The following is a 16,702-nucleotide window of genomic DNA, read 5'->3' as shown; positions in this document are numbered from 1 at the left end:
TACTAAAAGTGTTCCCCAAGATTCCATTTTAGGTGCCCTCTTTTTAATCCTTTGGGCTATTTAACTCGTGGCCCCGCAAATTCAGTTCAAAAACCTTTTGTGAGGGATTTAGATTTTTGCAACAGATTCCTAAAAACACTAGAGTGCTGTCGTAGAGATGATCTTTGACCAGCTTATTCTTAAAAATACTCTGACAAAATATCTTCTTGCACAAGTCACCGGTTTTACACAAAATACAAAAAAAGACTAAAGGTGAAGGGATAAGTTCGGTCCACGATCCTTAGCTTTCTGTAAATGTGGCCCCCAAAACAGTTTAGTAGAACATCCCTGGTTTAAGCTAACAAGACCATAGTCACAGTGTTTTTCAACCTTTTTTGAGCCAAGGCACATTTTTTGCGTAGAAAAAATGCAGAGGCACACACCACCAGAAGAAATCATTAAAAAAATGAAACTCAGTTGACAGTAAAAAGTCTTTCTCGCAATTGTTAGAAATTACTTTAAACCATAATAGAATTGAATAGAGAATAGAAAATACTATATTGATCCCTGGGGAAAATTCAGTGAAGTGAAGTGAAGTGAATTATATTTATATAGCGCTTTTCACTAGTGACTCAAAGCGCTTTACATAGTGAAACCCAATATCTAAGTTACATTTAAACCAGTGTGGGTGGCACTGGGAGCAGGTGGGAAAAGTGTCTTGCCCAAGGACACAACGGCAGTGACTAGGATGGTGGAAGCGGGAATCGAACCTGCAACCCTCAAGTTGCTGGCACGGCCGCTCCACCAACCGAGCATGCATCACTATAGCTCTTGTCTAGAAGTAGGTGTACTGTCACCACCTGTCACATCACACCCTGACTTATTTGGATTATTTTTTTGCCGTTTTCCTGTGTGTCGTGTTTTAGTTCTTATTTGGCGCTCCTATTTTGGTGGCTTTTTCTCTTTTTTTGGTATTTTCCTGTAGCAGTTTCATGTCTTCCTTTGAGCGATATCTCCCGCATCTACTTTGTTTTAGCTATCAACATCATTTCAGCTGTTTTTGATCCTTCTTTGTGGGGACATTGTTGATTGTCATGTCATGTTCGGATGCACTTTGTGGACCCCGTCTTTGCGCCGCAGTAAGCCTTTGCTGTCGTCCAGCATTCTGTTTTTTGTTTACTTTGTAGCCAGTTCGGTTTTAGTTTCGTTCTGCATAGCCTTCTCTTAGCTTCAACGTCTTTCCTTAGGGGCATTAACCTTTTGTTTATTTTTGGTTTAAGCATTAGACACCTTTTTACCTGTACACTGCCTCCCGCTGCCATCTTCATATTGTGATCCCGACAAACCGCGTTTTCGCATCTACGAAGCAATTAGCTACCTGCTGACACCGACTGATACGGAAGAGTACATGGTTACATGGTTATTCTGCCGAGCTGTAGCCAGCACAGACACTCGATGACGGATTATAATTACTGGTTTGTGAAAAAAATTGTTTAACCATTTCGGTGAAATTCCATAATCTCAACAGTGGTTGAAAAACACTGGTCTATGATACGTGTAGTTTATTTTGTGTTTCACACACCAAAGATTAGAATGTTGATGCCAAAGCGAAGTGCAATTTGCCCCTCAAGACGAAATGTCACAGGACATTGCAACGCGACATGACAGTAGTACGACACGCTTCCATATGTGTGTTTCCACATTCTTGTCACTCCACTCTTATTTGTTTCCTAATCCCCGCCTCCATAGCCGGGTACTCCTCGTGCCTGGCTTGCCAGGGCCGCCTGTTCCTCGCCGCCCTTTTGTCTCCTTTCTCCGTCCTCTCCGTCTTGACCTGCCACCTGTCACTCTGTCACACTAGTCTGGCCAGTGTGTCCATTTAAGCCAGGGACATTTGGAAAAAGAAAAAAAGGCGAGCAAGTAAGAAGGAACACGCGGGGGCCTCTCAGATTGACAAGCACCAATTGGCTGGCGACACCAACCTGCCTAATCCTTTTAAGATTTTCACATCAGTGCCCCCCGCCACTGTTGCACAATGTCAAATGGGGAGGGGGGGAGAACAAAAAAAATCAGCAGCACCATCAAAAATTGCACGGAACTACTAGACCCAGCAAAGGTCATGCGCTTTGTGGCTTTTTGATGCGTTTTGCAGTTTGTACCTTGCAAATGGCTCCACCTTTGTTTTCCCAGCCACAGTTATGAGCCCATCATTTATTTACACACACCACTCAGTGCTAAAATGTGTTTTTTAGCATCTTACGTGCACAATGTAAATTTGTGCACGCTGCAGATTTCAGCACCAAAAAAAAAAACAACATTTGTTTCGTTCTTTCGTGGTCGGTCATGAATAAGACAACATGAATAATTAATCGAGCTGATTAATCGAATTGATTAGTTGATTCTAAAAATATATATATATTGTATATATATCATGCCTTGAATACACCTTCAATTAATCTGCTTACAAAAATGGTAGTGTACACATTTGTGGGTTTTTATTTTGCGTGTGTGTGTGTGTGTGTGTGTGTGTGTGTGTGTGTGTGTGTGTGTGTGTGTGTGTGTGTGTGTGTGTGTGTGTGTGTGTGTGTGTGTGTGTGTGTGTGTGTGTGTGTGTGTGTGTGTGTGTGTGTGTCCGATGGGGCGGAAGATTCGACTGAACCTTGTCCTTCTTTTGTGTTGAAGTGTGTGAGGCTGTTTGATCTGAAACTCCTACACTTGGATAAATCCATCAATAGATAAAGACCGTGTGTGTGTGTGTGTGTGTGTGTGTGTGTGTGTGTGTGTGTGTGTGTGTGTGTGTGTGGCAGATTACTGCAGGCCATGCAGCTGGCATTGATAGATGCAATATTTTTCTTCTGAACACCGAACAGGGGAAGAGGTCAAAACAGGTCTTATACTGTATGAAGCATAAAATAAACACAGTGAAATAATAACATGGGGAATTATGCATCAGTGTTTTGGTACAATTAAATCCAATAAATTGAAAAAAAATAATAATAATAATTAATGAAGCGATTCAAAATTATATATAGTGACTGGTGAATTCCCAATAGGTGCATTTATATTGATTGAAACAAGTAAATGAAATATTTAAGCATAAAACATTTGTAACTGTCAAGTATTCCACAATACATTACATTGTTGTCTGAATACAAAGCACAGTTTTAAAGTGGCCTTCTCTCTTGTTAACACTTAGAAAAATACTAAATACTATTTAATTGTATTGCTAAATGTATAGCTAAATAAGTGTAAGTTATATATACACAGTAATAGTCTTGCAATATTGAAGTGTCAAACCTGTCCTGCTAACATTAAAATATGCCTTAAAGTTGGTGATATCCCCTGAAACTACTATTTACAACTGACAGTGAAGGCCTCTTTTTTTTTTGTTACATCTATTTTCAATTGAAATAATGGGAACACTTTACTATGGAGAACATATTCTAAGTAACAAAGACTTAATTTAGAGTTATTTGGACACTAGGGGAACATATAAGGGTTAGGGTTCAGGTTGGGGGTTACTAATAAGCAATAATTCTGAGGTTATTGAGGGTAGACTCTTAGTTACTGGCTTGCTGGTTGTAGAATAAGGCCATAGAGAATAAGGCATTAATAAGTACTTAGTAATAATAATGACTAATTAAGAGCCAATATGTTCATCATTTGCATGTTAATAAGCAACTATCTCAAAGTGTTAACATGTGCTCAATGTTTCCTTACCATTATTGCTATGTTTATTACCATTGTTGATGGTAGTTTCCTTCTTCCTTCGTTGTTATTACAGTGTAATAATTATTGTTACCAGTGGTAATGCCACTATGATACAACATGTGTATAATCCTTAAACAAAGTAACAATAAATCTCAATGTCTTAATCACTGAATGGAGAACTGGAAGGTGGGATTAAATAAATGATCTTCTTCCCACTCCCTTTCAGGCAAAACTGGACAATCATGTTTGCATTACTTTTTGCATTATATAAATGTATATTATTCTGTATTGTCGACCTTGTACTTTTAAGTTTAATGGCATTGTCTGAAATAAATGAATAATTGAAAAATGAACGAAAATAAATTAAAAATGAACTTAATGGTGAATATGTTCCACATACTAAAGTGTTGCCGAAATAATTAATGAAATTAAGGATTGTATGCTGCTATGTGTATGTATTTAAATGTAAACAAGAAGTACAATTGTTTTTATTAGATTGTTTCACAAATAATCTATCATTTTAAAAATACACGTTGACTGCATGAAACAAAAATACCAAAAATCCAGCTAAAATGATTTGAATCAGAGATTTCCAAAATAAAATGTACTAAAGTTTTTAAAGTGTGATTTATTTTGCAAATGACAATTTGGTTTATTTTGAAATTCCCCACCTGTCTGTCTGTGAATTTTTAACAGCAGGTTGTAAATAACAGTCAAGTGAATTATATTTATATAGCCTTTTTTTCTAGTGACTCAAAGCGCGTTGACATAGTGAAATCCAATATCTAAGTTACCATTTAAACCAGTTGTGGGCGGCACTGGGAGCAGGTGGGTAAAGTGTCTTGCCCAAGGACACAACGGCAGTGACTAGGAGGGCGGGATCGAACCTGGAACCCTCAAGTGTGCTGGCACGGCCACTCTACTAACCGGTCCATACCACCCCAATGCGTCATGCATTACTTATTCACCCATCCATTTTCTACCGCTTGTCCCTTTTTTTTTTCTTTTTTTTTTTTTTTTTTTTTACTGAAGTATTTGTTTAATTCAGATTCCGCGCGTGTGTGCGCGCGTGTATGTTTGCTCTTCATTGGGTGGGCGTGGGCCCACTGCTTTCATGCTTTATGGTTATGGACATCAATATTAGATGTGTGATCGGTGCTTTTGGCGTGGAGATAAGATGAGGAGGAGTGGCCGGCGGGGAACCAGAGAGAGAGAGAGAAAGAGAGAGAGAGAGAGAGAGAGAGAGAGAGAGAGAGAGCACTGGGGGCCATGAGGAGGAACCACTAAGAGAGAGAAAGAGAGCGACTCATCTTCATCATCATCGTCTTGGAGGACTCCCTGACTAGATTAGATTAGAGAAAAGCCCAAAGAAGAAACCAAAGGGCAGCCAGCAGCGGTTTCGAACCTCCGCCGCCGATCCAGCAGCCGCGCAGAGGAGCAGCGCCTCATCACCGGACGCGCGCGCGCGCAACTCCTGGCCGCTCCGAGGCTTCCGAAGTCAACCCCACCTCCGGCTCCGTCCAGCTCCGGGGAGTCCGGGAGGTGTCGGCGGGCGAGCCCAGCATGGGTTGCGTGGCTAACTCCGCCGGGACTGACGTGCTAGTGCAGCTGGAGGCTCTGCGCACCGCCGCGCAACTTTCTCAACTCTTCCGAAGAAAGGTCAGGCCTGGAGCAATTAAATGCTCATAATTATGACGAAAATATTGCTATAAAGATCCGTGTGTCATATCAACTTTATCCTACAAACTCCTGTTAGTTTTTTGTTTTTTTTAAGTGTGTGTTATTTTTATTTTTTTTAAGTGGTGTGCGTGCGTGAGCATGTCCTCCAATTGGTCTGGAGAGCCTCCCTGTGGCCACACATGGGATTGCATGCTGCAGCTTTGTTAAGGCCGTATGCGAATTTTGATTGAAACTTTTATTAGTAGATTGTACAGTACAGTACATATTCCGTACAATTGACCACTAAATGGTGACACCCCGATAAGTTTTTCAACTTGTTTAAGTCGGGGTCCACGTTAATCAATTCATGGTGAATAACGTGCTTGGCGTACAAATTCGTTCTATATTGTTGTGTAAACTATATGGATATCAGTTGGATGAACATGACATATTAATTGCACATTTTTATAACTACATGTGCATCCTATATTTGTTAATTTCACTTTCATCATCAATCTTTATTGCAGACCTTAAGATCCATTGAACATATAAAACACAATACAAAACATAAAAAAAAAAATCAATCAAACATTAAAATCTTAACAATGAAATATTGTTTATTATTTGATTGTTTATTTTGTTTATGTTGTTGTATTGTCTGATATTTTTGTTGTGTCAATTTCTGCAGGTGTATCTACACCTAATTTAAGTGACATAAAAAAAATCACGTTAAAAACAAATACGGATTTATTAAAAAAAAGGAAAAAAATCGGACACCATGCCTTTTGTTGTGGAGGCAAAAAAAAAGTGCTCATGAATATGACATTTTTAGTTAAATTTCCACCATAACACATGTGCGTTTTTTAATATTTTACATCTAAATTCGTTGTTTTGTTTTTTTTAAATACATATTTTAATTAATGTGTCAATTATGGAAACCGTTTGAATTTCGTCCAGAATGTTTTTTTATATATTAAACAGAGAACTGTATTTATTCCCCTATTGTGTTTTATAGTCCTGTCAACGTCATTTAATTTCAACATAAAGCAACAGTAATTGGGCAAAAATTACATTTTCACAGTTATAATATTAATCAATTTTTTTCTCCTTCTCTCTGCAGTTTTATTATAAAAGTGTCCGGGACATTGAGGCAGGGGAGGAGCTTTTAGTTTATATGAAGGACGGCATTTTCCCAGAGGGATCCATGGCGCCCAACTTACAAGGTAAGAAGACTAACGCGCCTCATTAGCACACATTTGAAAACAAACTCCAAACTAAAACCTGATTCATATATTTCATATATATATATATATATATATATATATATATATATATATATATATATATATATATATATATATATATATATGCTCACTACACACACTTATTTTCCTTCAGTAAACTCAATTATTCCATTCATAAATAACACTCAATGTAGTATTTAAGAGCCCTGCCAATAACTGTAAAATATGATATTACACTTTGTTATGTTAAGTCAAGGTGAGTGAGAAATCCAACTATTTGTGCAAATTTGACTAAACTTGGGTTTGTTTTAATTAGTTGTCTGTAGAAGAATGATACTCCAATTGTCCCTAAATATACAGTGTATCATTCAAAAAGGAAATTATTGTTATTGGCACCATTTTTTACTGGCTTCAAATGAATACAAATTTAGAGGTCCTATTTTTTCATTAAATTATGCTTCCAACCCTTATGCATGAAACCAAGTCAAGAGAAAAAAAAAAAAGTTTTGTCATGCATTGTTGACACGTGTGAGAGAAAGTAGGTCATTTTGCAGCTTTTCTTGCATGCGAAATGAAGCCAAAGTGTGTGTGTTTGTGTGAAGCCAAAATGTGTGTGCGCGTGCGTGCGTGCGTGCATGTGTGTGTGTGCGTGTGCGTGTGCGTGTGTGTGTGTGTGTGTGTGTGTGTGTGCGTGTGTGTGTGCGTGTGTGTGTGCGCGCGGCGCGCAAATAAGCAGCATATGAGTGTGTAAATGAAGCGTTCAATTCCTCTGTGGCAACAGACATGCAGCAGCCGCCAGAGTGTGTGTGTGTGTGTGTGTGTGTGTGTGTGTGTGTGTGTGTGTGTGTGTGTGTGTGTGTGTGTGTGTGTGTGTGTGTGTGTGTGTGTGCGTGTGTGTGTGTGTGTGTGTGTGTGTGTGTGTGTGTGTGTGTGTGTGTGTGTGTGTTACGTGATAAAGGGATATTAAAGGAGCAGCATTTTATTTGTTGTGTGTGTGATGGTGATCATTTTCCCAGCCATCTAAAAACAGGGGGCAAAAAAAAAAGTTGCTTCTTTTCTTGTGTGTGTGATTTGTTTTGGGTTTATTTTTTATTTTTTGAGGTTGTGCACGGTTTATCGGAACAAGATTTAGAAGTCTCAGAGACTTGAGGAGTCCCCTGAGATGTCACCCATGCTCCCAGATTAGCTGCTAAACTACACATGATTGTGCTTCCAATCATCTCCAAGAGAGTCATTAGCCTCCTCTTTATAAAAGCCACCAGTTTGAGGAAAAGACGGGTGGGGGGTGGGGGGGAAGCATTTGATGCACATGAATGCATACTCGAGTGACCTTTTCGGAGCATTTATCAACTTCAAGGGGAAGCATTGTTTGTGCACTCCAGTCCCACTTTCTTGCTGGAAGTGTGAAAAAGTGTGCAACACTAAAAGCAAGTGCTATTTATTTTAGCATGTGAGTCCTGCATGTAGTGGCCCCCTGACCAGCGGGGTCTTTTTTTTTTTACCTGTGCATGTTGCTTGTTAATGCTTTTTAACGTGCCGGAGAAGGTGCAGCTGGTTAAAACGGTCAACCGGGTGAAGCCGGTGCAGATAAACCCATTGCAATGGCGGGCGGCTGCATGTGTGTGTTTTCAGTTGGCAGGTGTGGGTACTATCGGCGCCACCTTGGCCCTCCGTGCTCATTCTTTTCTGTACAAAAAAAAGAAAGCCCACATGCACACTCCTCACCATGCACAAAGAGACTCCATTGCCCCCCCCCCCCCCCCTACCCGCCGCCGCCCCTTCCACCGCTGTTGAACTTGGACTCACACTCAGGAACTCGCTATTGTACTGTAAGGGCCGGCCGCAGTTTTTATGCATTTGACCTCGCTGGTGAGAAGTATTGTAAAGGTTATCGACACGGAAGGGAAACGACCGGCCCCTACTGTGACTCATGCAGCCCCCCCTGCAACACTTTAGGCAAAGAAGAAGCAATCACCGGTGCTAATGAAGGCTATATGTTTCACCGCTAATTGATTTCCATTTTATGCAAATGTCAATTGCATTGGTTGTTGTTGTTGTTTGCCACTTAAATGGGAGTCAATTGAGATGTAACTAACACAGAGAGAAAAGGCTATAGACTGCTACATTGGTAGATTTGTTGACGCAGGCGTGGATTTTATCCCAAAATGTTAGTTGAGCTATATTTTCATCCGGTAAATTGACAGAAATTGACACAAAAAGTGGCTATAAGATGATATGACAACACCATTACAATGCATGCTAAATTATCTGAACAAATCATCTACATATGTAATTGGTATAGGTCGTGAGTTCAAACCCCGGCCGAGTCATACCAAAAGACCATTACCTTCCTGCTTATCACTCAGCATCAAGGGTTGGAATTGGGGATTAAATCACCAAAAATGATTCCCGGGCGCGGCCACCGCTGCTGCTCACTGCTCTCATCTCCCAGGTGATGATCAAGGGTGATGGGTTAAATGCAGTGAATAATTTCGCCACACCTAGTGTGTGTGTGACAATCATGGGTACTTTAGTCTTTAAATTAAATAAGCAATAAAGGCCTCCACAGGCTGAATTATTTTTGGAGCCTCCAGTTACATTTTTTTAATTTTTAATTTTGCAATTATTTTTTTTTTAGCATTATGAAAATATGAACGTATCAACGTTCTAAAATTAACTACGGCTGGGATTTGAACCCAACACCTCAGTTTAACTGTCCAGGCACTTATTCTTTGCACCTCGGGAGCTATTTGATATGTTACACAAAACGTGGGGGCGACCCTGTGGATTGCGGGTCCCCACGCACGGCCTTATAGGGTGGGGCTGCCCTGGTTATAGGTAACAAAGTAAATTCATGTAATATCTATTAACCCTCTTGAGATATTTCATTTTTTATTATTATTATTCCTTACTTATATTACTTTTATTGTTCCCCCAATTAAACCTTTTTAAGGGCCTTAGCACACTCTAAAACGTAATATATGTTGCAAGAAATGTGTACACGACAGAAGGCACAGTAGCACACAGTAATCAAGCTTTATTTTTTTATTTTATTAATCAAGCTTTATTTTTATTTTTTATTTTTGTTTTATTTATGATTTTATTTTTATTACATTTTTTTAATTTTATGATATTTATGTTTTTTGTTTTTTGGGGGGCTTGATTGTACTGGTTTTATTTTTTTGTGGGTGTAATGTTCTAATTTAGGACTTGTTTATTTAGAATTAAAAATGGCCCCCAGGCCGCACTTTGGATACCCCTTCTATATTATGCTGGAGGACACCAGCATCCTCTAGAGTGGTGCAAATGGTGAATGTGTTTCCTAGAAATTGTCAAAAAAAATTAAAAATAATTTTATAATTTTGGGGGATATTGTTTTTCTAATCCTTTGACGTGTTAATTTGCCATTTTTTGTTCAAAGATCAAAAAAGGTCAACAATCGCCAATCGACTGTGATTCAGTTTAAGAGGCTGTTCAAAATACAAATGTTCACAAAGTACACAGAACAAGAAATATAATGAACGTCTGGAATTATTATTATTATTATTTTTATTTTTTTAGATAAATATTATTCATGTATTTAATATTTGTTTCCTTACTATGGTATATTATTTATTTATTATTTATTTGTTCACTGTTTTGTTACAGAGAACAAGGAAATTGGATAAAATTGGAACGGTATGAAAAGGGGTAGGATTAAATAAGCTCTGCTTCTTCCTACTCCTTTTCGGACGTCTTGTAATGAAACAACTTGAAATGTTTGAAACTGAACGGAACTGAAAATAATACGATACATTTTGGGTTTAAATGTACGTAAATAAAAACAGATGCATACGTACAGTAAGTACATTTGGGTAAATGTAATTATAGGCCGTCTTATTGCATCGCACTAAAAAAAAAAAGTTACCGTATTTTTTGGAGTATAAATCGCTCCGGAGTATAAGTCGCACCTCCCGAAAATGCATAAGAAAGAAGGAAAAAAACATATATAAGTCGCATTTTTGGGGGAAATTTATTAGATAAAACCAAACACCAAGAATAGACATTTGAAAGGCAATTTAAAATAAATAAAGAATGGTGAACAACAGGCTGAATAAGTGTATGTTATATGACGTTTAAATAACCAACTGAGAAGGTGCCTGGTATGTTAACGTAACATATTATGGTAAGAGTCATTCAAATAACTATAAATTAAAAAGTAAAGTACCAATGATTGTAACACACACACTAGGTGTGGCGAAATTAGTCTCTGCATTTGACCCATCACCCTTGATCACCCCCTGGGAGGTGAGGAGAGCAGTGGGCAGCAGCAGTGCCGCGCCCGGGAATCATTTATGGTGATTTAACCCCCAATTCCAACCCTTAATGCTGAGTGCCAAGCAGGAAGGTAATGGGTCCCATTTTTATAGTCTTTGGTATGATCTTAGGGCGGACACTTTAACCACTAAGCCACTGAGTAGGTATAACTATATCATATAGAACATGCTATACGTTTACCAAACAATCTTTCAGTCCTAATTGCTAAATCGCATGAAATCCTAGTCTCTTACGTGAATGAGCTTAATAATATTATCTGATATTTCACGGTAATGTGTTAATAATTTCACACATAAGTTGCTCCTGAGTATAAGTCGCACCCAACCTTCGGCAAACTATGAAAAAAACTGCGACTTATAGTCCGGAAAAAAAGTTTGTGTACATTCTGGCTAATAATTGCATTACTTTCACAGTAATATGTGTTGTAATTTACAGTGATGTTAAATGCTTTTTACAGTAATTTGTGAAATATTGATTGCATTGCTGTCAGATGCTGTAAATCCCTGGTCCATGTTTGCAGTGTGACCGCCAAATTGTTGTTTTGTGCGTCCAGATGAGCAGATGTACCGCTGCGAAGACTGCGATGAGCTGTTCTCCTCGACGCTGGAGTTGCGGCGGCACCAGAAGTACTCGTGCACCAGTGCAGGCTCTATCTTTGACACCCTGAGAGAAGACTTCAAACAGGAGCGGGAGGACAGCGATGAGCCCGTCTATGAGTGTAAAGACTGTGAGAAGATCTTCCCAAATGAATACAGGTAAAACACCACTCGGACGCTCTCACTTCAGCGGCTGCTAATGTGGCGGTTTTGGTTAATTGGACCTAATTGTGTGCATGAAGTCTGGGCCAACACATGATAGTCCACACGGAGGAGAGGGAGTACAAATGTGACCAGTGTCCCAAAGCCTTCAACTGGAAGTCCAACCTCATCCGTCACCAGATGTCACATGACAGCGGCAAGCGCTTTGAGTGTGAAAATTGTGATAAGGTACAGCACACCCGGCACGTAAGTGGTGCACTGAACACACAGGCTTTTAACAGATTCACTTATTTCAGTATGTACACTATATTGCCAAAAGTATTTGGCCAACCATCCAAATGATGAGAATCAGGTGTCCACAGGTGTATAAAATCAAGCACTTCGGCATGGAGACTGTTTCTACAAATATTTGTGAAAGAAACTGGAAATCAGTGATTTCCAGTTTGGAACTGACAAATCCAGTCATGAAATTTGCCCGCTCCTAAAAATGCCAAAGTCAACTGTCGGCTTAATTATAAGAAAATGAAAGACTTTGGCTAAAATGAGATGGCGACTTGTCCAGGGTGTACGCAACCTTCCGCCCAAATGCAGCTTAGGAAGGGACAAGCGGTAAAAAATGGAGGGATGGATGGAAGATTCTTGGAACAACAACAACTCAGCCACGCAGTGGTAGGAGTGTAAAATTTGGTGGAGGAGGAATTATGATGTGGGGTTGTTTTTCAAAAGTTGGGCTTGGCCCCTTAGTTCCAGTGAAAGGAACTTTGAATACTCCAGGATACCAAAAAGATACTTGCCAACCCTCCCGATTTTTCTGGGAGACTCCCGAATTTCAGTGCCCATTCCGAAAATCTCCCGGGGCAACCAATATCCCGAATTTCTGCCATTTTTCACCCGGACAACACTATCGGGGGCGTGCCTTCAAGGCACTGCCTTTAGCGTCCTCTACAACCTGTCGTCACATCCGCTTTTCCTCCAATCAAACAGCCTGCCGGCTCAGCCACAGCCTCAGCTTTAACAAACACAAAAGTGAATGGAAGGCATACTTGATGAACAGCCACACAGGTCACACTGAGCGTGGCCGTATAAACAAATTTAACACTGTTGCAAATATGCGCCACACTGTGAACCCACACCAAACAAGAATGACAAACACACTTCGGGAGAACATCCGCACCGTCACACAACATAAACACAACAGAATGAATACCCAGAACCCCTTGCAGCAGTAACTCTTCCGAGACGCTACAATATACACCTCCGCTAATACCAAACCCGCCCATCTCAACAGCCCCCCCCCTCCCCCGCCCACCATTTGTCCGGATTTTGAAGTCTCAGGGTTGGCAAGTATTACCAAAACATTTTGAACAATTCTATGCTCCCAACCTTGTGGGAACAGTTTGGAGCAGGCCCTTTCCTCTTCCGACATGACTGTGCACCAGTGCACAAAGCAAGGTCCATAAAGACATGGATGACTGAGTCTGGTGTGGATGAACTCGACTGGCCTGCACAGAGTCCTGACCTGAACCCGATAGAACACCTTTGGGATGATTTACAACGGGGACTGAGAGCCATGCCTTCTAGACCAACGTCAGCGTGTGACCTCACCTTTGCGCTTTTGGAAGAATGGTCGAAAAGCCCTAAAAACACACTCCACAACCTTGTGGACAGCCTTCCCAGAAGAGTTGAAGCTGTTATAGCTGCAAAAGGTGGACTAACATCATATTGAACCATTTGGGTTAGAAATGGGATGGCACTTCAAGTTCATATGTGAGTCTAGACAGGTGGCCAAATACTTTGGCCAATATAGTGTATTTCTATAGCGAGGTTCATACCATGTGTGGATAAATATCATAATTCAAGTATCATTATTGGTGCTGTTCAAGTAAAATATTCATGTGATTCTACATTGTTGTGCATTTCAGGTGTTCACAGATCCCAGCAACCTACAGCGTCACATCCGCTCCCAACATGTGGGGGCGAGAGCTCATACTTGTCCTGAATGTGGAAAGACCTTTGCCACCTCATCAGGGCTCAAACAGCATAAGCACATCCACAGCAGTGTCAAACCTTTTATTTGTAAGTCACAGTCCGTTACCCTTTTTGATCCGATACCGCGCGTTTTGAACCACACGCATCAATTTATGTTCATTTGCATGGATCAATTATCTAGATTGTGGCGGGCTAATCAATTTATGTGGTACCACGGTTTTTGTTGGTGATCCATTCCAAAACAAAGACCGAATCGTACGAAAACCTATAAGGAATAAAGCAAATCCAAGTTATCCGTTCCATACACCCAAAAATATGAACAATAATTTCATATAATTATATATTTTATGGGCTTCACAGTAGAAGAGGGGTTAGTGCGTCTGCCTCACAATACAAAGGTCCTGAGTAGTCAGGGTTCAATCCCGGGCTTGGGGTATTTCTGTGTGGAGTTTGCATGTCCTCCCCGTGAATGCGTGGGTTCCCTCCGGCTTCCTTCCACTTACAAAGACATGCACCTGGGTATAAGATGATTGGCAACACTAAATGGTCCCTAGTGTGTGAATGTGAGTCTGAATGTTGTCTGTCTATCTGTGTTGGCCCTGCGATGAGGGCCAAACAAGAATGACAAACACACTTCGGGAGAACATCCGCAATACATTGAAACCTGGATTTACAGAATCAGGGCCTAATTTACTAAGATTCTAATACTACACGCAATCGACGAAGAATGCGTACAATTCACTCATTCAATCAATCAATCAATATTTATTTTTATAGCCCTAAATCACAAGTGTCTCAAAGGGCTGCACAAGCCCCAACGACATCCTCAGTTAAGATCCCACATCAGGGCAAGGAAAAACTCAACCCAGCGGGATGACAATGAGAAACCTTGGAGAGGACCGCAGAAGTGGAGACCCCCCAGGGCGACCGGTGCAATGGTGCAGATCGCCCTATCTAAATGAGGATTTTTTTGAGAAATTAATTTGTGATCATTTAGGGACGGCGTGGCGCAGTGGGAAAGTGGCCGTGTGCGACCCGAGCGTCCAAGGTTCAATTTCCACCTAGTACCAACCTCGTCACGTCCGTTGTGTCCTGAGCAAGACACTTCACCCTTGCTCCTGATGGGTGCTGGCTGGCGCCTTGCATGGCAGCTCCCTCCATCAGTGTGTGAATGTGGGTGTGAATGGGTAAATGTGGAAGTAGTGTCAAAGCGCTTTGAGTACCTTGAAGGTAGAAAAGCGCTATACAAGTACAACCCATTTATTTATCATTTATTTACTCCGCATTCATTTTTTCACGTTCCGACCTGTGGTAGTTGCTACGTTTTCAAACATGCCGGAGACATCTACCACATTTTATGAGTATTTCAGACAAAGTCCAAAGTGCATCTACAACGGAATCCACTTTTTTGTCCTTTTTGGGGGTTTTTGGTCACGGGAGAGGCTGCACTTACTGTGCTCAAGACCCAAAAATTGCAGACCTCAAGAAGTTTTTTTTCATATAGGAGATATGTTATAATATATATTATACATGAAAAAACAAACAGCATTAAAAAATGCCAGCAGTCACCAAAACACATCAGTTGAATTTGCTTTAGTCAGCCCTTTATGTCACCACGCATGCAGCTATAAAATTATAAAATTATGTTGCCTAATTGACAATATGTCTAATATTTTTTTATTTCTGACAGACCATGTAAAGATATTGACACAAGCATATGACGGAGGATTCTCTGTCAATCAGCGTTACTGATCCTGTTTGCATGTACGTTTTCAGACGTGCTAAATAAACCGAAAAATAGTGCTCTCAAAATGGTGATGAGTGTTGATAAATCACACTGTGCATGTTAAATAATTTTATTTGCATCTTCTCCTCCCAGTATTGTGGACGTTTTCCTAATCAACATATACTAGGCAAGTTAATGAAGACAGAGACACAAAATAAATTGCACACCTTATTATGCTCACTGAACAGATGCCATTCACTTTGCACATGTTGAGTAGCTCAGCTTTGCATGTGCTATCAAGTTTGCATGTCTTTTAGTACACATAAATGTTTCGTAAATCAGGCTTTTGATTAGTTCCTGTTTAGGGTTAGTGATAGACAAGTTTGTATATTTAAGCAAAACTAACAATGTAAACATAAATTATGGGTTACCCGAAAAAAATCCATATGTACGTAAAAATGTGTACATTTGGAACACAATATGGAATGCTATACAGTACTGTATATCAAACAAACATAACAAGGGGGTGATTGAACATCCATCTATTTAATAACAAACCAAAAAAACAACAACAAGCTAAACTGTCCTCATGTCCGGCCACCCTGCTGACCCACACACACACACTGTCACTAACCCCGTTGGTGCACTCACAGTTTGAAATTACAAAACACCTTACATTTAACAGCCAGGTCGCTACAATGATTAGGAATTTAAAAACAATTAATTAAATCCTCTTTACCTTCTTGGGTAATTTTCTTGGTGTGAGGCAGAAGAATAGAGATGAGGCAGTGTCGACAATGCTGTAGATAATTCCTAAATGTTTCAAACCACACGTTGCTTGTTCATTGCTTTCTTTGGACTCATATTGAGCTAGGATAACTAAAAAAATGCTGTGAAAAGGCTAAAAAAAACACTTAAAAACACACAAAGAAGCAATTAGCACAGTAATTAGCGACCTCACTGCTGTGCTGACTAAATTAACACCGGAAATCAATCAGCCCGCCCACAATGGCTGTGCTTCTGAGCACAAAATGACTGTGCTGCGAGGCACACAACAGTTGAAGGAAGTGTTCATACACAAAGACGAGATTTGTGAACATAAAATATATTTTATTCGGTCTGTTCATAAATCCAAAAGTTCGTACAATGAGGGGTTCATAAATTGATGTTCTACTATAAAATGTCCTTGAATTTGCAACTTTTTCTGGCCCCATGTTTGGTTATTGTGTAGCCCACTCACTTAAAAAAAAACACAGAGACTTGTGGTCCTACTGTGTTGGTTAGCTAAGAACCACACAATCAACCAGTGATGATGTCAT

The 16,702-nt window shown here is 40.0% G+C and overlaps 1 protein-coding gene across 9 annotated transcripts in view; it reads left to right on the top strand.

Moving 5' to 3' along the window:
• The window catches only part of prdm16 (PR domain containing 16), a 583,842-nt gene that overhangs the window by 534,068 nt on the left and 33,072 nt on the right, over nt 1–16,702 (top strand). For 5 of the 9 annotated variants that reach the window (XM_061903779.1, XM_061903778.1, XM_061903781.1 and 2 more), the window contains exons 5-8: nt 6,470–6,572; nt 11,464–11,665; nt 11,749–11,914; nt 13,591–13,744. In XM_061903779.1, the coding sequence (XP_061759763.1) occupies nt 6,470–6,572; nt 11,464–11,665; nt 11,749–11,914; nt 13,591–13,744 (625 nt within the window). Of the gene's footprint in view, nt 1–4,876; nt 5,350–6,469; nt 6,573–11,463; nt 11,666–11,748; nt 11,915–13,590; nt 13,745–16,702 lie in introns of those variants that run through there. The other 4 variants (XM_061903780.1, XM_061903786.1, XM_061903782.1 and 1 more) reach the window with 2 other exon arrangements.

Source organism: Nerophis ophidion, linkage group LG06, assembly GCF_033978795.1.
Source record: "Nerophis ophidion isolate RoL-2023_Sa linkage group LG06, RoL_Noph_v1.0, whole genome shotgun sequence".
Taxonomy (NCBI): Eukaryota; Metazoa; Chordata; class Actinopteri; order Syngnathiformes; family Syngnathidae; genus Nerophis; species Nerophis ophidion.
Note: the sequence above shows the minus strand (reverse complement) of the source record. Positions and strands in the feature narration are given on the sequence as shown.